This window comes from Chelonoidis abingdonii, chromosome 6 (assembly GCF_003597395.2).
Source record: "Chelonoidis abingdonii isolate Lonesome George chromosome 6, CheloAbing_2.0, whole genome shotgun sequence".
In the NCBI taxonomy this organism is placed as follows: Eukaryota; Metazoa; Chordata; order Testudines; family Testudinidae; genus Chelonoidis; species Chelonoidis abingdonii.
The window spans coordinates 101,006,454-101,030,446 of record NC_133774.1 but is presented as its reverse complement, the minus strand read 5'-3'; the positions used below and the strand labels follow the sequence as shown (position 1 = coordinate 101,030,446).

The window sequence follows — 23,993 nt, the reverse complement described above, 5'->3', positions numbered from 1 at the left end:
AGCTGTACCTGGAGACCACTCAGACTGTAGATAATGCAGAATAGCAGTGCCTATCTGTCCAGGCTTTTTGCCTGAGGGCATATTTAGAGGACAGTGAAGTTAAAGAAAAGTGGAAGACATCTTTTATTGGCATTGAGCCAGGTAGTAAAATTGTTCCTAATGATTTAAAAATGGTATGTATGTAAAAGCAGTTCTGAGTAAATTTTTCAAATCTAAATTTTCCCCCCATTTCTTACGAGACTAGCTGGATATAAGTATTTATAAAAATGTTTATGGTGCAAGTATATTATCTGTTGTTCACCGTGATTAGAAATAGATATGTAGACTTTTCAGACCAAAGCCTATCTTGAACTGTGAGTTAGAAAAAACTGTCATTCCTAGATAACTTTTTTCCAACAAGACATGTTGGATAAGACTCTCCAAAGTGCTGAATGCCCTTAGCACTCTTCAAAATTCCATCCAATTTATACTTTTACCACAGGATATGAAACAATAAGCTTCAATTTTCTCCAAGTATCTTAATTTTGTTTAGCCTTTCCTAAGCAGAAGTGCTCTGTGAATTGAATTAATCATGTTGTGTTTGAACTGCAAGTGTTTCAGGTTGAGTGTGAACAGATGCACTAAATAAATTCACAAATAAATAAAGAAATGGGATCAGCCACTGCAAGTTAATTGAAGTTTCTGTACAGATGTGTTTCCAATGCAGAGCTAAAGGAGGGATCATATTCAACTAATTTTAAGAGTAATGGTCTTAACGTTAAAAATTAACCCTCAGAACTCAGGTTAAAATTTTTCAAAAATTTTAATCTGGCCATGGAAAAGCTAGCTGTGTTTCAGGATCTTAACACCGTATGCCTGAAGTGGTAAAACTCAAAACCTTTGATTTGTGATCAACAAACTTGAGTCAAACTTTACACTTACATGTAGGAAGCAATATCCTGACATAGATTGACTTCAGTTGACAACGGTACATGCTGGTTTTAAGGGTTATTTCTTTTCACTTACCAGACAAAATATTTGATATCATTTCCATCCTAGTGGCTATATTACCAAGATATTTGTTCTAAAATACTAGTTGGATGTCTGGCATTGTTTTTTAGTCCCTTTAGCTGTCACTAAAAATTATCTAACCATTGGTTCAGTTTAGGCCACTCAGTCATATCTAAGTTACACTTCAGCTGAGTTTCTGTGAAATAAAAGCATAAACATCTTTTCTATGTTTTAATAGTATACATGGGATTTCTTTAATGCATACTATAGTAATTTAAAAGAATTTGCTATGTTTAAAAGACTATTCAATGATGGAAATGTGAGTGGTGCTTACATAATACATTTATTTCTCTCTTTAGTGTATCATGTCTATGCTCATATCCAGGTTGGTTTATTTGCTAGAATCTGGAAGCCCTCTGGCTTCAGAATATTATGCCTCTTTGGGGCAACAGATGCAGTACAGAGTAGTACCCATTTTGTACGTTCATCTGTTTTTGGAGTTCACTAGCAGTGTTCTCTTCTCAACATCCTTGCCCACTCTGTAGAAAAAGAAACTTGTATGGCAAAAAAGGATATTACTAACCTGGTTCCTCTTTTTGGATGTTGGTGGGGAGCAGCTGCTTCCCTTCACAGGAGGAATCAAGTTGTTAAGATATGGAAAGGAATGCAAAGTGCTTCATCTGAGCAGAGTGCAGTGTTTAAGGTACTCTTGCTATTTAATATGGGGCAGATGGTATTTCCTCTTCTCCCATCAGAGTTGGTTATAGAAGGTGGGAAGTGGGAATCTTAGAGATGTTGGAAGCTGAAAATTTAAAAAATTTTTCTTTGCTTCTAATGGGAAAAACAGCCACAGGATCTTGTGATCACACCAATGGGTAAAACTTCTTGCTAGACTTAGAAAATGGGACTGTTATCTAACTATATACAGAGTTAATAACTCTTAAACTTTTAAGTATGGCCATGTGTCGTCCTGGAATTCTCTTTTATGGTGGCCTGCTCTAAGTGCACTTTGAGGATAAAACTCTGGTATGAATGTGACCTCTCACCTAGAAAATTACATTTAAGGAATGGTTTTAGAGTGGCAGCTGTGCTAGTCTGTATCAGCAAAAACAAGGAGGAGTCCTTGTGACAGTTTATGCCTAAATAAATTTAGTCTCCAAGGTGCCACAAGGACACAAGCATTTAAGGAATGCTATCGAGATTGGTGTTAACAGATTCACCTCGATGTCAAATGTGGGGGAATGTATACACAAAGTTGAACGGTTGTCAGTATGAGAACTGTCAGGATACAATGAGTCACCGTTTAGTTTCTTTTAAAATTTGTTTTGCTAGAATTATACATGCATTACCTAGTTAGAATCATTTGTATTGGTTCATGCACTTCATTGTTAAGAATAAAATGGGTGGGAGTTCTATAAGGTAGCACAGTTGTCTCGACAATGAACGGGAGGATCTGACATAGCTGGTTTCATATTTTCTCTCTTTAAGAAATGCCCAAGCCACATTGACAGCTCGTTTATAGCTCGATGAACTCAGGTATCATATCATCATTTGTTTTTTAGTCTCATATTGGGCCAGATTCCAGCCCTCACTGTGGCCCATACGTAATTCATTCAGTGCAGTGCAAATGTATGTGGCCCTCTACTGCCATTCTAAATGGCCCCCATTATAGGATCATGCTGTGTGGCAGAGTGGTGATGCAAAGAGCAGGAGAGGGATTGATGACACACTATACCTGTAATTCTGGGATGCAGAACAACTCCACTGGCAGCTGTAAATTAGAACAACCTCATTGGTGGGACATATACTCTTATTCTGGGAGTCACTCCAGTATCCTGAGCAGCTCAAAATCCAGGAGATGAAAGGATGTAATAAAAGCACCTCTGACCCCCTCCCGCACCCCCCAGTCCTCTTGAGCTGTATCTTTAGTTCTGTGCTTCCTCTGAAAGGATCAGCATAGAATCTGGCTCATTGTCTATAAAATAGCCAACACATCTTGAAAACGTAAATGTTGCACAAAATAAAGTCATCCTGGACATGTAATGCACTTTTTTATTTATATTTGCCTATGTACATTCCTAATTCTAGAACCCTGAAAAATCTCAGCTTCATTGGTCCAGACCTCTGATCATAGCTTCCATCGTATAGCTACCAGTGATAACAAATAATACAAATACATGTTTCTGTGTCTCAGTAAGTTGTAACTCACAATAATTCTTATGCAAAAACATGATGGAGGTTGAAAACAAATGCACTGAGACAGTTCATTTTATCCTGTGTATTGTCCACAAACTAGATTTGTGCTTTCTCATGTTATCCTCTCTCTCATTTTATGACATCTCTCTCCATCTTTACAATGGCACATAGAGATCAATTTCTCATGATCCAAGGACTGAATAAATGTTTAACCCTTAAAAGTTAGCTAACATCAGTCCAGTCATTGGCTAGAGCTCATTCACTTAGGTGCAAGGAATTTCCTCAAAATCTCTATTACCACCACTCTAGTTCTTGGATAGAGTACATCATCTCTGCCTTAGTCCCAGTCCTTGTTACTGACACTGATAGGTTAATAGTTGATAGTGTTTGTTAGTTAAATTTTCTTTTTAGTGTTTATCTTTTTAAACACTTCAGTTCCTGTTCTGAGTACTGTTATCATTGCCAAGGATGCCTCAGTCACCAGGATATGAGCCCTGCCACTCCTGCAAGAAACCAGTGCTAGTGAGAGACACTTTCCCCCCCAAGATGCCTGAAGTGTGATGGGGAGTTGCATGTCAGGGACTGGTGTCAAATTTACAAGGACTTTAAACTAGAACCAAGAAATGCAGAGAGGCCAGACTTTAATTTCTCCTGATAGTCAGTTCTGCTCCCACCATCTCACTTCCTGCTTTGAATGGGTGCCAAAGCATTTTGGCTTCAGTGAGGAGTGCTCCACCTCTATTGGCTGAGTCCCAGCACTGATTGTCTTCCTCAGAGCTGAGAAAGAAACATTGCAAGTTGGCCTCCAAGGACTCAACATCAGTGAAAGGGAGATCCCCTGTACTGAAGGCTGGCAGGCATGCAGACAATAGAAATTGTCAATTTGAAGCTGAGACCATTGACTCCTGCACAGGCATTATTGAGACCGTCCCCTGAATGGCATCATCGAGCTAATTGGTGCAGTCTGCTTCAACCCACCCACTAGAGGCTATCCCTGTGTCATCAACTCAGGAGGCATTTGCTGTGACAAGGGACTTGTTCAGCCTCTAGGTACCGGTGTTGCTCATGGTACAGGTGTCCTTTCAGACGGTACCGACAACTGCAGGTCACACTTTGCCAGCTACTACAATACTGTGTTCAGTAATGTGGACACCTCCTGATAACTGAATGTCTGATCATACAGTGCTGTGAAGAGGAAAGCCAGCGATGATTTCTCCAGTACTGTTGTCTGCAGGCTCCCAACGCTGATTATAGGCACTGACAGGATCAGCTCCCCAGCCTTTTTTGGTCAGAAGAAGCTGGTTTATCTTCAGACTAAAAGGTCTGCTCATACGTCTCACAGTCATGTCATGTACTTTGCCATTTCCCTCTGAGGGCTTACCACTTCTTGTATCCACAGTAGGGCCCTTCCAGGCCCTATAGGGATCCATAGGCCAAAAGTAATTGAGATCCTGGGCTTTACCAGTGGCCATCCTGGAACGCTTTGGGATTCTTACTGATGTCTGAGTATTCTCCATGCCCGCCCCCTTCTGTGACATCAAGTAGGTGTTCAGAACCAGGAGTCCATGCCCAGTATGATGCTCAGTACCATGCAGGAAGACATTGCTCAGGTGACTCTCCTTTTGAAAGGCCAGATGAGGCTCCATCTCAGCCAATTATGGCTTTGGCCTCTTCATTACCTGATGAGGCAGTGGTTTCGGATGATTATAGGCCCACCAGGGCCTCTTAAAAAGGGTGGTTTGTGCCTTGGATATCCAGGTGAAAGAGGATTGCGTGTCATCCCACGAGCTGATTGACATTTTAGCAACTGCTAGGCCTTCTTGGGTGGCACGCTGATTAATATAGCTATGTTGGAGGCCACCAAGGTTCTGTGGCAGACTCTGTCTTTTCTTCTCCTACATCAGAGTCGGGGGAGGGATAGCTCGTGGTTTGAGCATTGGCCTGCTAAACCCAAGTTTGCGAGTTCAATCCTTGAGGGGGCCACTTAGGGATCTGGGGCAAAATCAGTACTTGGTCCTGCTAGTGAAGGCAAGGGGCTGGACTCAGTGACCTTTTCAGGGTCCCTTCCAGTTCAATGAGATAGGTATCTCTCTCTCTCTCTCTCTCTATATATATATATATATTAGCAAAGATATCATGTACCCTCATGGAATAATAGATTAGGGTTGAAAGAGACCTCAGGAGGTCATCTAGTCCTCAAAGCAGGACCAATCCCAACTAAATGATCCCAGCCAGACGTTTGTCAAGCCCTCTCCAAGGTTTAAGCACCTCTACACCCACGTCTCTCAGGGGGTTGCTTGTGGTCTCAGCTGCCAGTGAGAAAGCACCAAAGGCAGCAGCTGTCTACCTTGCAGTCAAGGGCAGCTACAAAACCTGACCCGTTGCAGAAAGCTTTATTCAATGATTGGCTGCATTTCAGGATTGCTAACTGCAGGGGTTATTAGGGTGCTATGACTTCAACTTCTGGGGTATGGTATATTAAAAAGAGACAGATGGCCAGAGAATGCGAGACAGGAATTTATTGCCTTGTTGAAGAGGGTAAATTAGTGGCTAAAACCTCAGTTCAGGTGGGGGTGGACACTGCCGACTCTGTTGCTAGGGTCATGGCATCAGCCATTATGATTCACAGATGTTCATGTCTCTAGTTGCCAGGTTTCCCTCAAGATCCAACAAATTATACAAGACCTTCCTTTTGAAGGGTTGTCGCTGTTCTCTGAGCAGACTGACAGGCTGCATAGCCTGATATTTGGGCATTTAAAAGCAGTTTTGTCCTCAGGAGCCACATCACTAGTTGCTTTCACTCCTCATTAACATGACCCAACAAGGAAAAAGAACAGAGGTTATTGGAGGTTATTCTTCTGCAACAACTTCTAGTTCATCCAGACAGACTAGGAGTTCTGAGCAAATATTTTGATGTTTATGTCAAAGACAGCATAGCACCTTGCATCATGCCAGCCGGTCCTACCCCTCTGTTTACCAGCCTGCTATCTATCTGCTCACTCAAGTGCTTGGTCTCAAATCATTGCAGACCAGTTGGTCTTAAGTACAGTGGAATTGAAATACACCCTTTAGTTAATTTCTGTCCCCCCTCCAAGCACAGGGTGACCAGATGTCCTGATATTTGGGGCTTTGTCTTAGCTAGGCACCTATATACCACCCCACGCCCCCATTCTGGTTTTTCACACTTGTTATCTGGTCACTCTATCCAAGCCCCTTCCCAGTCTCTCTTCAGGGACCACTCTCATGAAGAAGTTCTGCTTTGCAATCTCTCCTCCATTTGGCAGCCATAGAGGAGATTCCACACTTTCTCATAGAAAAGGGAGTTTCTTCCTGCTATTTCCTGATCCCAGAAGCAAAAGGATACCTCAGACCCATACTAGACCTGCAATAGCTCAACAGACCTCTCTGGAAAAAGATAGTGTTTTACATTGTCGTGTTGTCTTCCATTATCTCTTCCCTGGAGATGGGTATGCTGCCGTCAATTTGAAAGACGCATGTCTTCATGTGGCAATACATCAGAGCCCCAGGAAATTTCTGAGATTTGTGGTCAGCCAATGCCATTATCAATTTGCATGTCTATCCTTTGGCCTGTTCAGCTCCCTAGGTGTGTTCACAAACTGTGTGGCAGTGGTGGTGGCATTCTGCAGAAAATCAAAATTTCAAGTTCTTTTTCCCTACCTGGACAACTGGTTGGTGAGAGGCCGGTCCAAGACTCCGCTGCTGTCAAGCATGACTGTTATCTAGTCTATCTTTGATACACTAGGCTTGCTTATCAGCACAGAGAAGTCAGTCCTATCTCCAGTGCAAAAAATAAAGTTCATAGAAGTAGTCTTGGACTCTGCAGAAGCCAAGACATTTGTCCCTCAGTTACAATGCCAGATGGTGTTGGCCATCCTTTTAGACCTGAAGAATCATCCCACCATGACAATATGGAATTGCCTCAGGCTTCTGGGGCGTATGGCCTCGTGCATTTATGTAGTCCAGCATGCCAAGCTCCATCTCAGGAAATGGCAAGGATGGTTGGCTTCAGTTTACTTGCCAAATCATCACCCTCTAGAAGTGGTAGTGCAAATGCCCTCTCAAATTCTGGCAACACTGGGCTGGGGGACAGACCCCTCAAGTGGGTCATTTGTTTCTCCTCAACCAGCTTTAACCCTCGTTACAAGTGCTTCTGCCTTCAGGTAGGAGGTCTCACTTGGGTTCTCTGCAGACAGAAGTTTTATGATCTACACAGGATTTAACTCTGCAAATAAACATCGGAGAATTGAGGGCCATTCGACTAGTTTGTCAAGTCTTCCTTCCTCATATCAAGAGAAGTCTACATGTACTTACAGCCAAGGACGACCTTGTTGACTCTGCTATGCCAAGAGTCATTCAGGCTGTGGGACTTGCGCATCACCAATTTTAATCAACCTCAGATCTTCTCACATTCCAAGTGTGAAGAATGGTCTGATAGACTGGTTAAGCAGATCATTTACCAGTCGTGATGAGTGGTCTGTCCATCAGGACATTGCCACATCAATTTTGTAGCTGTGGGGGACTGCCTATGTAGACTTCTTTGCAACATAAGTCAGCAGGAAGTGTTTATTGGTTTTGTTCTCAACAAGGTCACAGTCCAGAGTCCCTCATGGACACTTTCCTGTTGCCTTGGGCAAGTGTGCTCCTGTATGCATTTTCTCCACTCCCGCTCAGACCAAGAATATTGTTGAAAATGAGGCAGGCTCATGCCCAAGTCAAAGTTTCACAGCTCCAGCATGATATCAGCAATGCTGATTTTCCACTCTGCTGTCCCTCTCAGTCAAAGATCCACTGACTCTACCACCGGATCAAGACCTGGTCTCCCAGGACCACAGTCACTATCTCCTCCCCAACCTTCAGGTCCTCCATCTGACAGCCTGGATGCTCTGTGGTTAATGCCCCTGGAAGAGGTTTGATCAAAGAAAATTCAAAATCCAGCAACTTGGTCTTCAGTGTGTACCTTTATCTCACATTGTTGAGACTCAGCAATCTAGAGATGATGCCATATTTGGGTGTGTGGTCCTCCAGTCCTTATTCAGGTAGGCTCCAAGCTGGAGGTGGAATCAAACTGCTTGTGAGTCTTCTAAAGTAGAATGGATATGTGCAGTCACTTGAAGAAGAAACAGTTACTAACCTATTTCGTAACTGTTGTTCTTGGACATATGTTGCATATATCCATTGTACCATGTGTCACCTTGCATATCATGCTCTCCAGTAAAAAGGAAGTGAGTAGATTTGGGATGGCTCCACCCTGTATACCACCATGCATTAGCGCAGAGTAGCAGATGGGTACTTCTGAGGGGAAGCTCTCCAACAGTGCACTGAGCACACACACCTGAAGTGGAACAAGTGTTACAGAACGAGTTTGTCACTTTTTTTTTTTTTTAAGTGGATGATGTAATATCTTTTATTGAACCAACTTCTGTTGGTTCAATAAAAGATATTACCTAACTGACATGGCTATAATTACACTGCATACATGATCTTTTTTAAAGAAGACCATCTTTAAAGCTGGTCAGCACTTTCTTCGCTGCCTTCTGATTTGTCTCTTGAAAGCCAGTCTCTCCAAAGTTAGCTGACTTTCCCCACTCCTCTTTATGTTTTGGAAACATGGTAATGCCAACTCTTTATGCCCGTTCTGGCCACCTGGTTCTCAATATTCTGAAGACTGCATTTAATTTTCTCCCACTTCCACATCTTGAAAATTGGGGTTGTGGTGTTCTGCATACCAGTTGGATGCGGTTTTTAAGGCTTAGTTACATCCATGTAATGACTTCTTGACTTAAAGGTGACTTGCGAAGGGGGAGGAAGAAATTGAGTTCACACTATTTTTTGCTTTTATAAGATATAAAAGAGGCCTGAAATTTTCTCCCCCTTCCTTCTTCCCTCAATTTTTGTCTGCTTGTTCTTTTCTAGAAACATCCGGAATATCAAGTCTTAGCTTTTCCGTTTTTATCGGTAGACTCTCTGCAGTGATGTAAATAAAGTTTGAAAAAGCTCTCCAATCTATAATCAAAGGGGGTGCTGAATGTAAAAAAAAAAGTATATGAGTTAAATATATTAACAGACAATTTTTAATCATCTGAATACTTCCATGTCAATTCATATGATTTTATTTGTTTTATGTTTCTGATGTCAAACTCTACTAGGTCTCAAGTATCAGAGGGGTAGCCGTGTTAGTCTGGATCTGTAAAAACAGCAAAGAGTCCTGTGGCACCTTATAGACTGACAGACGTATTGGAGCATGAGCTTTCGTGGGCATGACATGCATCCGAAGAAGCGGGTATTCACCCACGAAAGCTCATGCTCCAATATGTCTGCTAGTCTATAAGGTGCCACAGGACTCTTTGCTGCTTCTGCTAGGTCTGGAGTTGCCCTTAGTCCTTAAGAAAAAGCACTCTTTTAGGGTAAACAAGACCTGAATGTCTAATATTTAAAAACTAAGTAGGTTGTCACTGTGTATCCAGAGAAGTGGAGGGAGGGACACGGGGCACAAACCCATTTTTTAATTTTGCATGTCACCTTTACAAGCAAATACAAGTTGTGTTTTACAGGGATGGTCTAAAAAGTTAAGAAAACTATTTGAAGAATAGCTGTCTTTTAATTTTGTATTATACCACAACTAAGTGTGAATTATTTTACCTTTTATTCGGTGTGAATGTTGTTTTTCACAAATCAGGTTTTTGCCTATAGATTTTTTTTTAATATGCAAAAAAAAAAAGAAAGAAAGAAAAGAATAGTCTGAGATTCCATAACTTATTCTGTTATAGTGTTTTTTTCCCCCCGGGGCACCTGTTCACAACAAGTCTGATTTTTGTTTACAGAGAAATCCTAACATTTAAATGAAAATTCTTACTGAATTATCTCTGTTTAAATATATGAAAACCACAGTATTTAGCCAGACCCATAGACATTCTATTAAGACATATTGGATAAAGGATTAACTACTATTTTTGTTTTGTTGCAGGGATCTCTCCAAAGTTAATATCCTGGTACCTGGTGCTGGGCTAGGTAGATTGGCCTGGGAAATAGCTATGCTCGGTTATGCTTGCCAAGGAAATGAATGGAGCCTCTTTATGCTCTTTTCTTCTAATTTTGTACTCAACAGGTACTTAGCTTATATTTTACTTGCTGGTTGCAACCTATATGTACTAGGGAGGCAAAGATCAGTGACCAATCCTTTAACAAAGTAATAACCAATCAAAATAAATTCCAAAATCCCTAATCTAGATAACCAGATCTTTGAGATCTCTTGCTTTTATGTAAATGTCTGGAAGAGGGTAGGAGGGAGGAATGGGAGATTATTCCAGAATTTGACTTGGAAATTTATTATATCCATACCTGTATGTCATAAAGATTGTAGAAGCAAGAATTGCCTTGTGGTTGAAGCACTGAACTGGAACTCAGGAGATCTGGGCTTAGCCACATATTTCCTGTTTGAGCTTGAGTAGGTTATATAATTTCTGTGCTTCTGTTTTAAATGTGAAAAATGGATGTACTTCTCATCTCATAGAGATGTTGAGGATAAATTGATTCTTATGTTCAAGGAGTTCTGATGCTATGGTGATAAGCACCAAAGAAAACTTATAAATAAAAATAAAATAGGTTGCGTTTATTACTAAAAGTTAAGGCAAATTTCCAACGTATTTATTTAATTTTATGTATACATTTTTTGTTGTTTGACAGAAAAATTTATAAATAGATGCCTCATTGCTATTAAAAATCAAAACACTTATTAGGCAAGCTTTCTCATCCAGCAGCTGTGTACACCTTCTCGTAAGTTCTCATAGATTCACAACAGTAGAATCTACTATAAATGTTAAGTTTAAGTGAGGCTATGATCAGAAAAACTATCTTATAAGCATTACACCACGTGTAATTAGAAGCATGACACATTGATGTCCCATGTTCATTTTCCATTAATGACATATATTAGTCATGTTGCTGAACGCACTACTGGAAGGCGCTCAGTTTCTGTGTTAATGAGCGCAGTATAAGAACCTATATAGAATAGAATGATTTTCATAACTAATCTTCAGTTGACAAGTCAAAACAATACTGAATCAAGAGTGCTCCAATCTTTCTTTATCCAGGTGTCAAGCTGCTTTCTGTTTTGTACCTCACCAGCTATCTCCAACAGTACATTATCTGAAAAATGATATGAGCAGAAATCTGGTGCCATTTTTAGTCAGTTTCTGGCTAATGCTCTAAATTTCATTTAGAAAGATCTCACTGCAGAAGTTCTAAATTCAGAGTCTGTTCCAGCAAGATTATAAAAGCTTCACATATGAAGTGAGTTGCTAACCATTTTTTTTATGATTTGATATTTTCTCTTTTGGTACTTGCATTTTTATTTACTGACTTTTTTAAAAACAAACAAACCCTAGTGCTTAATTTAGTAAAAAGGACTTGTATGGATTATATCTAGATTTAAAGTGTAGATAGCATTCCTCTCTTTTCCTTTGTCCCTATCTTGTTTATCACATTTGGGGGGGGGGGGGAAGGGAATTAAGTTTCAAAAACATGCTGGTAATGTAGCTAGTTTTTGATGGATACTAAAATCCTATCTAAATGTTTGCCTTTAGCATCTACTCAAACCACTTGCATACATCTAAACTGATATGGACTATTAATGAGTAATTAAAATAACATCCCTCTGTGGACATGCTTGCCATCAAACACTTGTTTCAGATTTGTATTTAAGTGAGTGAAGTTAACATTTGATTCAAAAACATTATTGTATGCAAATTTAAGAACCATGGGAATTTGATGGGGAAGCAGAGAGAGAAGAGTGGTTGGCTATTATCACAGTTCCAGAAAGGAAATAGCCAATCCTACTACCAATGAGCTGTTTAGAGGGAGAACAGAAGGTGGATGTGGGGGATGGGAGGAGGGAGATATCAAGATACAATAGTTGTTCTTATCCTGAGTTGGAATGCCAGCAAGTACATGGGAGGATATCACATTTATCATCTCCCAAGGGTCAAAAGGAACCAGATTGCCAGTAGATTGGCTCATCTGTCTGATGTGACACATACCTGTGAAAACACTTAATACTTTGATTCTTATACTTACAATTTTTTTTTTTTTTTTAAATTACCGTAGCACCCAGGAACCTAGTTATGGACCAGGACGCCACTGTGATAGCATTGTACAAACAGAACAGAAAAATGGCCCTTGCCCCAAAGAGTTTATCATCTAAGGTTGTGTGTACACTGCTATTAAAAACCTATGACTGGCCTGTGCCAGCTGTCTTGGGCTCAGACTAAGAGGTTATTTAATTGCAGCATAGACATTTGGGCTCAGGCTATAGCCTGAGCTCTGAGACCCTGCAAGAGCTCAGGCTGCAGCCCGAGCCACAATGTCTACACTGCAATTGAACAGCCCCTTAGCGTGAGTGAGTTGGCACGGTCCAGCCATAGGTGTCTAATTGCCGTGTAGACATACTCTTAAGTATAAACAAGAGTCAACAGATGTATACGTACAGACAAATGTAGAGGAGGGAATAAAAGGAAATAATGACCATGTTGTTCATCATGATAGGCAGTGATATCTGGTGGTTGGGAGGCTGCTTATGTTCAGTATTTACTCATTTATGAATAATAAAAGTGGGATCTCTCTTAGATGTATAGATTAATACATCTGATTTCCTGTGTTGGGTTGAGACCCCTAAATGCAAAGTCGTCTCCCATATAAAAATCATAAAAAGGCCTGGAAAGGACTTGAAGAGGTCAGCTAGTCCATCCCCCAGTTAGTTATGTGGTATAATTAATATATTCTGTAACCCACTGGTTCTTCAAGTAACATCCCTATGCGCGTTCCATTCTAAGTGTGCTTGAGCCTCATGCGCCTTTGATCGGAGATTTCTCGTAGTAGTCTCCGTTCAGCCTGCACATGCATGTTACTTAGTCTCATGCTCTGTGCTGTTATATAGCACTGCGTGAGTGAACCGCCTTCAGTTCCTGCTCAACCTTCTCGGTCTCAGATGGAGCTTTAGCAGTTGTCTGTGTTTTTACCTCCACTGTGTCCCATCAGGTTTATTTTAGTAGTTAGTACTTAGTAGTAATTTTGGCTGTAGTAGGGCATGCTGGGATCTCCTGGTCTCGAATGTTGCCTTTTGTGCCAGGAGGCAATCCCAATGAGTGACCGTTAGTCCTGGTGCATCTGTTGTCTCAGAGAATCTCCTATTTCCCAAAAGTGCTTTCTGGCAGTAAAATCTAGAGCCAGAAGAACAGAGAGATCAAACTTCGCCTCCTCGTGATGAAGAACTCGATGCACCTAGCCTCTGCCCCTCGCCAAGGGACTCCCTGTGTACACTGGTCTGTGAATAAGTCTGCTGCCTTCACTGTTTCTGAACTGCGCTCCTTGAGGGCATCTAAGAGGAAGAACCAAGATTCCTCCCATAATATTCACAAAGATTGTCCCTCGAGATTCTTCATGTAGCAAATATGCCTCTAAGAAGTTGTGATCTCGGTTGACTCCTGTACTTCAGCACCCATTGCTTTCTGACCTGGTACCCATGAGGCCACTGATTCCTCAGATACTGTCAAACCTGAAGAGTGTAGAGCAGAGGTCCCTAGACTGTGGGGCGTGCCCACGGGGGGAGGGGTGGGAGTGTGGCTAGGGCCCAGGCCAGCCCCCAATGGGAGTGGAGAGGGAGAGCCACCTAGCTCCTGGCCTTGTGCCTGGGGCCCTAACTGCCAGCCCAGCCTCCTTACTGCTGTCTGCGCATCCCACCACCCACCCACTCCCGGAGCCCCGGCCCCACTTCCAGCCAAGGTACAGACAGGTAAAGGAGTGTGTGACCCTAAAAAGTTTGGGGACCACTGCTGCTGAGTCTTGGGCTCCAGGAGGTCACTGATACTATCAGTGGAGTAAGGCTTCAAGAAGAGCTCTTTCTCTTCTCATCCAGTACTGGAGAAGTGCACTCAGCTCTATATTGTTCTTGGAGCATTTGAGGTTCATGGTACTGACAACTCCTTCAGCCACTATTATTTCAGTGCAGGCCGTGGACATGGTATCGACAACACTTGGTATCACAGGAGTTTTGCTTTCCGTGCGACTTTGCTGTGTCCGAGATGCCCAACTCATCATTACATGGCTCCGATTTACTCCTATTACTGAGGACTTCCAGACGTTCACTCAGTACTGACGGTTTTATCTTTCTTCCAGTACTCCACAGCTACAGAGTGGTTTGGAAGAGGATGATTCTGATGAAGATCTTGCCTCAGTCTCCCAAATATCTCTGCAAAGCTTTCCCTCCGTTCCTATTGAGGCTCTTTTCCAGAGATGTCTGAGGAGATTGGTGTCACTTGTCAGAAATGGCCCTGACCACTGTTTTTCTGGTATGAACACCCATGGATGCCTCCACCCATGCCATGTGCACGACCTCTTTGGCTATACCGGGACCTTTGGGCATCCCATCATCAACAGTTTTCTAGGCCTTGAGAACCACTACTCACAAAGATAGAATCATCACCCTCCCTCCCTAGCAGACCAGAACTGTGGGAAGAAACCTTTTGAGAAACAGGAAGCTAGAGCTGATGAAAAGGTCTCTCCACCAGCTGACATCTCTTCTTCCTCCCTGGATGAGGTAGCTATGCCACCTCTTCCTTCCCTGGTGGATGACTTCAAGCAGTTTCAGGAACTTATCAATAGAATTGTGGATTCTTTGCAGATTCCTCCTGAGAGGTTAAAGAGCCACACCATGATAAGCTGCTTGACATCCTTCATACAGCTTCATCTGTCCATGTTACCTTGTCTGTTAGAGGCCCTACTGGACCCTGCAAAGGTTATATTGCACATCCTTGCTACCTACATGCAAGGGAGCAGATAAGAATTATTATATTCAATCTAAGTACTCAACATTTTTATTTTCTTATCCCTTTTCTAACTCCTTGGTGCTTGACGCAGTTAATGAATGTGGGAGGCATTGCTAAATCTGTGACTTACCACAAGGAGCATAAGCACTTCGACCCGTTGGGTAGAAAATCGTATTCGTCAATACTTTGCCATTCAGAATTGCCAACTACCAGCTGTTAATGGCAAAGTACAATTGTACAAATTATGTCAAGCTGAACTCATTTATTGAGCATCTACTAACAAAACATAAAGAGCAATTCCAGCCAATTATTGCTGAAGGCCAGCTGCTCAGGCCTTTGCAGGCTCCCTCAATGATGCTGATACTACCGCCTGTTCGATTTTTACAGCAGTAGTTATGAGGCAGGCCTGCTGGCTCCAGCTCTCAGGATTTCCAAAGCAGGTCGAAAATACGGTCAAAGACCTCTCTTTTGACAATACTAAATTATTCACTGACAGCATGGCTGAATCTCTGCATACATTAAAGGACTCCAGGGCTACTTTGCATTCTCTCAGGTTCCATACAGTTGCCCAAAAGAGAGAGCTTAGTAATTTCCCGTTGGTGAAGAGATTTCATCCTGCCCAATTCTCAAGCTCCCCCAGATACCATATGAACCTAAGTGAAAGAGACAGGGGATCCAGGAAAGAAAACCACCTACTTCTCAAACTTTACCACTCCTGGTAGGCTTGGGAGCGGTCACTATAGACAAGTGGGTTTTGGAGATCAACTCCATAGGGTACTCCATCTATTTTACTTCTCTTCTGCTTACGAACACCCCTTTCCTGTCCCTCTTCAGGGACACCTCTCACAAGAACCTGTTACAAAACTAAATACGCTGTCTCCTCTTCTTGGGTGCTGTAGAATTGGTTCCTGTGCAACACAGAGGGAGAGTGTTTTATTCCAGGTATTTCCTGGTATTTGGTATTTCCAAAAAAGACTGGGGGTTAGAAACCTCTCCCAGATATAGGGCTACTAACACCCTTTGTGAAGGCCCCAAAATTCAAAATGTTGACACTTGCAGCAATAATTCTATCACTGGACCAAGGGGATTGGTTCTTGGCCCTCGACCTTCACGACGCACACTTGTGAGATTTGTGGATCGCAATATGGAAGAGTCCTACGTTTTACCGTTGGTCAGGACCATTTATAGTACACAGTGCATCTTTTCAGCCTATTTTCTTCCCCAGCAGCCTTTTCAAAAATTGTCAGTAGTAGGGGCATACCTCCACAGAAAAGGAAATCTTGTGTTCCCTTATCTAGACAACTTCTGAAAAGTTGCTACCTAGATGTAACTTCATGGGCATCTTGTGAAGCCACAGGGCTCTTCCTCAGTTTGGGCCTAGTATTGAACATTCAGAACGTCCACCTTGATCCCTGTGCAAAAGTTGGAATTCATAGGAGCGTGTCATTCTAATCATTTTTCATAGTGGAAATAGTCTGTAAGGGTTCCATGTTACTTTGCTGTGTGTTAGTCCACATAGCAGTGTACAGAAAAAGGATGGCATGAGGCTAAGATTAATTGCAGTATTGTAAATGTATATGCTCAAATGATATTAGTAAAACTGCCCAAAATGGCAAATTAATTTACTTTGCAGATCTATGGAAATAATCTAAATACATGCATTTTGTTTAAAGGATGACCTTTCAGAAAAATCTTTTTACTGTGCTGTGCCACAAAGTCTCTTTTATTCTGACTCAAGAAAGGCAACTCTCAGCAAGAATCTAGAATGAAAATAGGTATTCTTAGGAAAATATAGAAATAAGAAAGGACTTAAGTCATCGCCTTTCTCTTTATTTATAAAATAAACAAGTACGCTCTTCCATGACAAACAAATGAGAATTCTAATGGTTTAGCACAATTGAACATATGTAATGGCAATTTTCACTCATCTTACAGAAATAACTGCACTATTGGTTTTCTTTTAAGCTAGACATAAAACATGGTTGAAATACAGGAAGCAAAAAGAAGAAACCCCCCTTTTCAATAAAACTGTGTTTTATTTGTCTTGAAGTAGTTGGCATAATAACCTAAGTAAAAGCCTACAGAAATACTTTATAACATCCAGATTAGCAACTAAATTCATCATACATATTGTTGAAAATCAAATCATTTTATACTTCCCAATTTTAATGCAAAACACCTACTTTTCTAAGTAATACGTGAGCACTTAGTTGAAACTGAATCGTTCTGACTTTCATATTTTGCAGATGCTCTGAAATTAACTCTCATAAACTTTATCCCTGGATTCATCAGTTTAGCAATAACAGGAGATCTGCTGATCAGATACGACCAGTTTATTTCCCTGATGTTGACCCCCACAGTCTTCCTTCTGGTGCAAACTTTTCTATGACAGCAGGGGATTTTCAAGAAATTTACTCAGAGTGCAGTAAGTAGAGAAATTAGAGGTCAGAATTCATGAACACACTAAATATAAACCCAGTATGGAAGAATAGAATTCTATTTAAAATTAAAACCAAATTATGCCTTGGATCATTAAAGTAGGCACTAAAGTTGTGTATTACACCTAGATTCTTCTCAACCAAAATGAGTTGAATTGAAAGAAGCAAAAGTTATATGTGTGCTCTAGCATATTTAAGTGTCTAAATTGTATCCTTGTAGGGTGTTATATGCTCTGATCTTTTAATGAGAATGGTGATATCTTGGAAAACTTACAACACTGTGGTCTTTCGTGTCTATTTTCATTCCTGAGTTAGAAGAGTGATTGATGTTAAAGAAATACACAATATAAACAGCCTATGCTTTTCATGGATATAAATGAAATCTAATTATTTATTGTTACGTGATTTAGAAATAGACAACATGGCAAATTATTACTAAAACAATTATTTACAAATAAAAGAAATAGATATTCATTAACTATCAATGACCAGTATTTCAAGGATGTGCGAAAGGATAATGTTAATAAAAGATCACAATGTTCCTGTCAACGCAAACATCCTTATTGTCATTTGTGAAATCTGTCTGGATAAATAATTTTTGTTGCAACTGATGAGATAATTTTTCTCCCCTAATTCATGTACAGAAGATAACTGTACTTACTGTACTTAAATATTTTCCACCTCAGTTCCTAGTACTAGTAAGACTGGAAGTGATGATGGATTTCTTACTTTTATCTGGAGGTTACTTGTCTATACTAAATGACCAGCTGGTGCTATTCCTTCCTTGCACTTGGCATACATATTTGAACCCACAATTATTCTCTTTGAGCTAGCAAATTTTTGGCCTGCCCTTTTTTTTTTTTTTTAATAGACCTTTGCCCTGCTAAACGCTGGTTTCTTTAGTAATATCTTTTCCCACAGGCATGGTGACTTGTAGTCAGCCCCCCTGCTATTGTTCAGATGTTTGTAGCTCAAACCAGGGAATGAAGGCTGTTGTAAGTCAGAAATGAATCTAAAAATAAATGTTTTTAAAAAAATATTTATTTGAACCTAAAAGGGCCTAATCTTTCATAACTTCAGAGAATATGGGAGGATGGAAAAAGGAAATCTGCACTTCAAAAGACTTTCCTTATATCTATGCAAAGCATTAATTTAAAGTAAGGTTAAATACAATAGAAAATACAAAAGTAAAATTTGTGGTTTTGGATAAAGATATTTCAAAGTGAAATCACCAAATATTTTGATGATGGGCAGCCTTCTGTTCTGGATTTTAAAAGTGCTAAAGAGGTCCAGAATCCGGGTACATTTTTGTTTTCCTACCTTTGTGTACACAGTTGTAGTATCCATGCTCAATTGAGTGTAAAATACTTTAATTTAAATTAATTGATCAGCTGTTGAGCCTTGCTTAATGGAAATCTGGCCCTAAGGCTGTGTGTACACAGTGGTTCTCAAAGTTATTTGATCATGCCCCCTTCTTTATATGTGTAGTAGTTTCACATCCCTGTTCTCGTCACGCAAGTACATATACCAATGTATGCGGCGGCAGTGTTTCGCTCAAATCAGTTTCAGCTTCGATTTTTGCTTGAGCTTCCCCCCTCCCCCCCCAACATCCCCCAGGTGACATGAGTGATCCACTGTAATAAGAGCAAAATCAAAACTGTAGTTGTGATCCGTGCTTACAATTAAATACGCACACTGCATCGTAGCAGACAGATTAATGTACAAATGGCAACGACTTTGTATAATTACTGTGCAAGTTTAATGGAAATCTCAAAATGCACAGTGCAGGGGCGGCTCTAGACATTTCGCCGCCCCAAGCATGGCATCATGCTGCGGGGGGTGCTCTTCCGGTCGCCGGTCCTGCGGCTCCGGTGGAGCTCCCGCAGGCGTGCCTGCGGAGGGTCCTCTGGTCCCGCGGCTTCGCTGGACCCTCTGCAGGCATGTCGCAGAAGGCATCCTGCCTGCCGCCCAACCGGCAGAGCGCTCCCCGCGGCATGCCGCCCCAAGCACGCGCTTGGCGTACTGGGGCCTGGAGCCGCCCCTGGCACAGCGCCATGTAGAGTCAAATGCACTGTGTCATCTGAAGACCTGATATGTACAGAGGAATCTGCTTTACTCTAGTTATTCATTGCTGTGAGTAAAATGTCCACAGTAAGGTTTTTTTGTTTGTTTTTCTAAAGCTTCTCTCACACACACACGCACACACCCTTTCCCTTGGATGTATTCTGCTCCTCAGTCTGAGAACCTCTGATCTACATGGCAATTAAAAACCCAGTGCTGGCAGGGCTCAGGGTAAGCAGCTGTTTAAAGGTGGTGTAGATGTTCAGGCTTGGGCTGGAGCCCAGACTCTAGGACCTACAAGGTGGGAGGGTCCCAGAGCTCTGTCTGCAGAGTGGCCCCAAATGTCTGCCCCACAATAAAGCAGCCTGAGCCCGTGTCACCTGTTACAGGCCAGCCCAGGGTTTTTACTTGCAGTGTAGGCATACCTTTATTGTCCTGCTTTTACAGTAACACAGTATCATTGGTTTCCTTTCAATAAAATGTCAGGAAATATTCAACTTCTAGCCATTCTCTTTACTGTTAGCTAAAGCTGATCTTAGGTGTGACTAAATATCTATATATTCTGATACTAAATGCTAAATACAAGCCAACGGTAAAGTCTTATACAGAGAATTGATGTTGCAGCCGATCATGTGCACTCGATAATGTATTTTCTTTGTACAGATATGTGGGACTGCATAGCAACCTGCTTCTTCATAGACACCGCGCATAATGTCATTGATTACATTGACACAATATGGAAAATTCTCAAACCAGGAGGAATATGGATAAATTTAGGTAAATTATTCATCTTCTTGCTCTCAATTCTATTGCCTGGCATGACCAATGGCCCCTGGTGAGTGGGAGGAGCAGTTGCAGGGGAAGTCCTGCTCAGCATTCATAGCCATGGAATCTTCAGCATTTTTACCTATCCCATTCTCTCAAGCCTCTGCACATGTGTCAACAGTGATTTTCAGATCTGATTATTCAGCCAAATCTGAGTGAATTTTCATAAGGAAACAAAATGCATCTCCCTGGCCTGAGGACTGCACCCTCCAAAGTGTCACATCTATACTGCAAAGCACTGAGGTGCTCAGTTTCTTAAATTCTTTAACCATTTCTTTTTAACATTGTCAAAACAATGTATTTTCCCCTCAATCTTGTTCTCTCAGATGGCTGAACCATGTGTTTCTGAAACTTTAGTTTGCTAAAGCTGTAAGCAACTGAAAAGTGGTAGACCACCTATATACAGGCACAGCTCTCAGCTAGCTCTACTTATCAGTTAGCTTACAGCTTAGGGTGTCATATTTTTTCTTTGTTGATTTCATATTTATCCCAAATGCTACAGAGTTGACTTCATATAAAAGTTTCCTTCTGACAATAAAATTGGTATTAGTGTTACTGAATCCCTTTATCTTTGTATTCTAGGTCCTCTCCTTTACCACTTTGAAAACTTGGCAAATGAACTTTCTATAGAATTGAGTTATGAGGATATAAAAAATGTTATATTACAGTACGGATTCCATCTAGAGGTACGGATAGATTGTGAGTAATGCTTATTGGAGTAGATAGGTCAACCAAAACTATACATACTAGGGCTTTTCCTTAAATGTTGTTTAATATAGATTTTTAACTTTTAAGATGCTTACATGTTTATATTGACAGTTGTAGTTATATTTAAGCTGTCTGGTTTTTAATTCATTAAAGGGCAAATAATACTGACTGTAAATACATAACAGTGATGCCTGTTCAGAGGAGAAATACACATTTTGGAGGGAATTGCTTCAGGTGCTATTTCAGAAAATTTTCTGAAAACTTCAATTTTTATTTTCAGGTGGAGAAAGAATCTGTATTGTCTACATACACTGTGAATGAACTATCCATGATGAAATACTACTATGAATGTGTATTGTTTGTGGTTAGGAAACCAGAATTGCAGTGTTTCAAATAGATTCTTCAGAAAAAATGCTGGAGATAATGCTAAAATTTATAACACACAATGGACTAGGTAATGACTGGATACAACCTCAAATCAGTGGTGCCTTGTTTATTCTTAACAGGAATTTGAGAGTGTCTATTTTCTTAATACCTGTATTGCTATCCAGATATATACTGTGCCATGCATATTTGTACTGTACTAGTGAATACGGAAGAAAATGTACACATACACAGCCCTCATTCATCAGAGTGCATACAAACATCCATTTACACAAATATAAAACTCCTGTTTTAATGTCTGCCATGAGGTTGTCCTGATAAAAATGGGTTAATAATTATTCAGCAGTACTGAAATCCAAAATAATTTCCCTTTTATCTGCAGCTGTCTGTAACATGCACAATCTATAGCTCTCAAGATCTGTTGGAAAGGATGTACAATTCTGTGTTTGATATCAGAACTGGGACTATTATTTCCACTTTTGATCTGAGGCTTAAAACAAAAAATGTTTGTGTATTCTGCCTCAGTTTTTAAACAAAATTCTAATTGTTTTCATTTTTCCTTGTGGTTTGTGAATGTTTAGAGGTATAATACAAGCTCAGCCACAGTTTAGAGAACGATTTCTTAACATCAATTTAAAAAAAGAAAATATTTACAAAATCTGAAATTTTTGAACAGTGCTAAAATGTTTCTTGAAAGCTGCATTCATTGTGACTTAGCACTCCCAGGACCATTTTCTGTAGGACTGAAAATAGAAACAAAAGATAAAATGTTTTAGAAACTCTAAATTATAATTTTCTGGCCATGCTAAGCTTAGCAATCTATTCTAATAGTTTGTTGGCTTTGGTAATTTGAATATTGATATATGAAATCATAGTATGGAGTGAAATAAAGCATCATGTCACAAAGGAGCAGGAGTAAATTAACCTTGAAATGAAAATAAGACTTGGTCTGCTAATGCAGGAACTGCACTCTCACTTTGCCCATTTGAAGTTTATCAGTGTAACTTATCTGTTGCTTAAATAAAGTGTTTGAAGCATTTATTTTAAGGATTATTAGACAATAGAAAAATCCTGCTACTTTCTTTTTTTTAGAAAGCAGTTACACAGTTGGGATAACTGTGCTCAAAGTGTATGGCTGTGCTGTAATAATGGGGAGTCACTAAGTTTAAAATTAAGCAAATCCTATGTGTTGTTCCTTTGTCTTGCACAGGAGCTGCCCCTGCCCCTGGTCTGTGTCTTTGCAGAGCTCATCCCTTACCCCCTCCTTATACCTGCTGCTGGAAGCAGCTCTGTCCCTTCCCATGATGGAAAGGCAGCTACTGCCTCCAGGCTGCTGCTGCTTCTGCCCACTGATTATAAACCAGCCACTTCTTGTCCTCTAGCTACAGTACAGGCAGGAAGCGGTTAAAGGGGCATTGTGCACTAGCCCAGGGAACCTGCAGCAGTGGCTGGGATCTGGCAGAGAGGAGGAGGAGAAGACACCAAACCCTAGCCCACGCAGAGTAAGAGTTGCAGGGAAGAGAAGGAGGCAGGATCCCTCGAGTGGCACCGCCTGCCCTTTTTCACAGACAGCAGCAGCAACCAGGTAGGGCGGCCTCCTGCATGTGCCCTTGGCTGAGGGGCACAGACAGGGCATAGGGGCTTAGCCCACTCCAGACAGTGTAAGCTACCTGCTGAACGTGGGGGATAGATGGAGGGATACTGCCCAAGGACCAAAGGTCGTTCAAAGCTACCCCCAGGCTGGCAGAAATCTGAAGGTCTCAGTGCAGCATGGATAGAGTCTGAGGCTGGCTCACAGGGCATGTCTAGAGCAGCAATCAGCTTGCTGTGCTCCAGCAATGTCTCAAAGTGCTTTACAAGCCACATTGCACTGCTGGGAGTGAGGTGGGGATACCTCATTATACAGAGGGGAAGGACTTGCATTTAACCTCATGCAGCTGTGCAGGGACCAGGGCTGGCTCTAGCTATTTTGCCATCTCAAGCATGGCGGCATGCTGTGGGGGGCGCTCTGCTGCTTGCCGGTCCCGCGGCTCCGGTGGATCTCCCGCAGGCATCCCTGCGGAGGATCCGCCGGTCCCTCAGCTCTGGTGGACCTCCCACAGGCATGCCTGCGGATGCTCCACCAGAGCCGCGGGACCGGCGGACCCTCCGCAGGGATGCCTGCGGGAGGTCCATCGGAGCCGCCTGCCGCCCTCCTGGCAACCGGCAGAGCGCCCCTCATGGCATGCCGCCCCAAGCATGCTCTTGGCGCGCTGGGGCCTGGAGCCAGCCCTGGCAGGGACTGCACCTACAGCCCTGAGAACTGGGCCCAGCTGCCTTGTTCCAGCTCTGAGTCCATCACCAAGGCAGGAATAGAGTCCAGGGAGCTGGGATCCTGTGGCAAAAGGCCTGGCTGCACTGGAAGTGTATGGCTAAAGGTGAGGCTGGCCAGAGGGCAGGGAGCTGGTTGTGAGATGGGAGGTGCTGTGAAACTGCTTTGCATTGCACTGAAGGAGGCTCAGTGAGTGACTGTGAGGCCATGCTGCAGTCACCAGACCATATGGCATGCCCT

The 23,993-nt window shown here is 41.7% G+C and overlaps 1 protein-coding gene across 12 annotated transcripts in view; it reads left to right on the top strand.

The window, feature by feature from the left end:
* Positions 1–22,483, top strand: part of LOC116828649 (carnosine N-methyltransferase) — a 47,949-nt gene extending 25,466 nt beyond the window's left edge. For 7 of the 12 annotated variants that reach the window (XM_032787028.2, XM_075067281.1, XM_075067284.1 and 4 more), the window contains 5 exons: positions 10,172–10,312; positions 17,273–17,451; positions 20,189–20,302; positions 20,933–21,036; positions 21,339–22,483. In XM_032787028.2, coding sequence (XP_032642919.1) covers positions 10,172–10,312; positions 17,273–17,451; positions 20,189–20,302; positions 20,933–21,036; positions 21,339–21,455 — 655 coding nt within the window. In that variant the 3' untranslated portion in view covers positions 21,456–22,483. Of the gene's footprint in view, positions 1–10,171; positions 10,313–11,426; positions 11,693–12,309; positions 13,207–17,272; positions 17,452–20,188; positions 20,303–20,932; positions 21,037–21,338 lie in introns of those variants that run through there. The other 5 variants (XR_012656146.1, XM_075067282.1, XM_075067283.1 and 2 more) reach the window with 5 other exon arrangements.
* Positions 22,484–23,993: the final 1,510 nt, after the last annotated feature.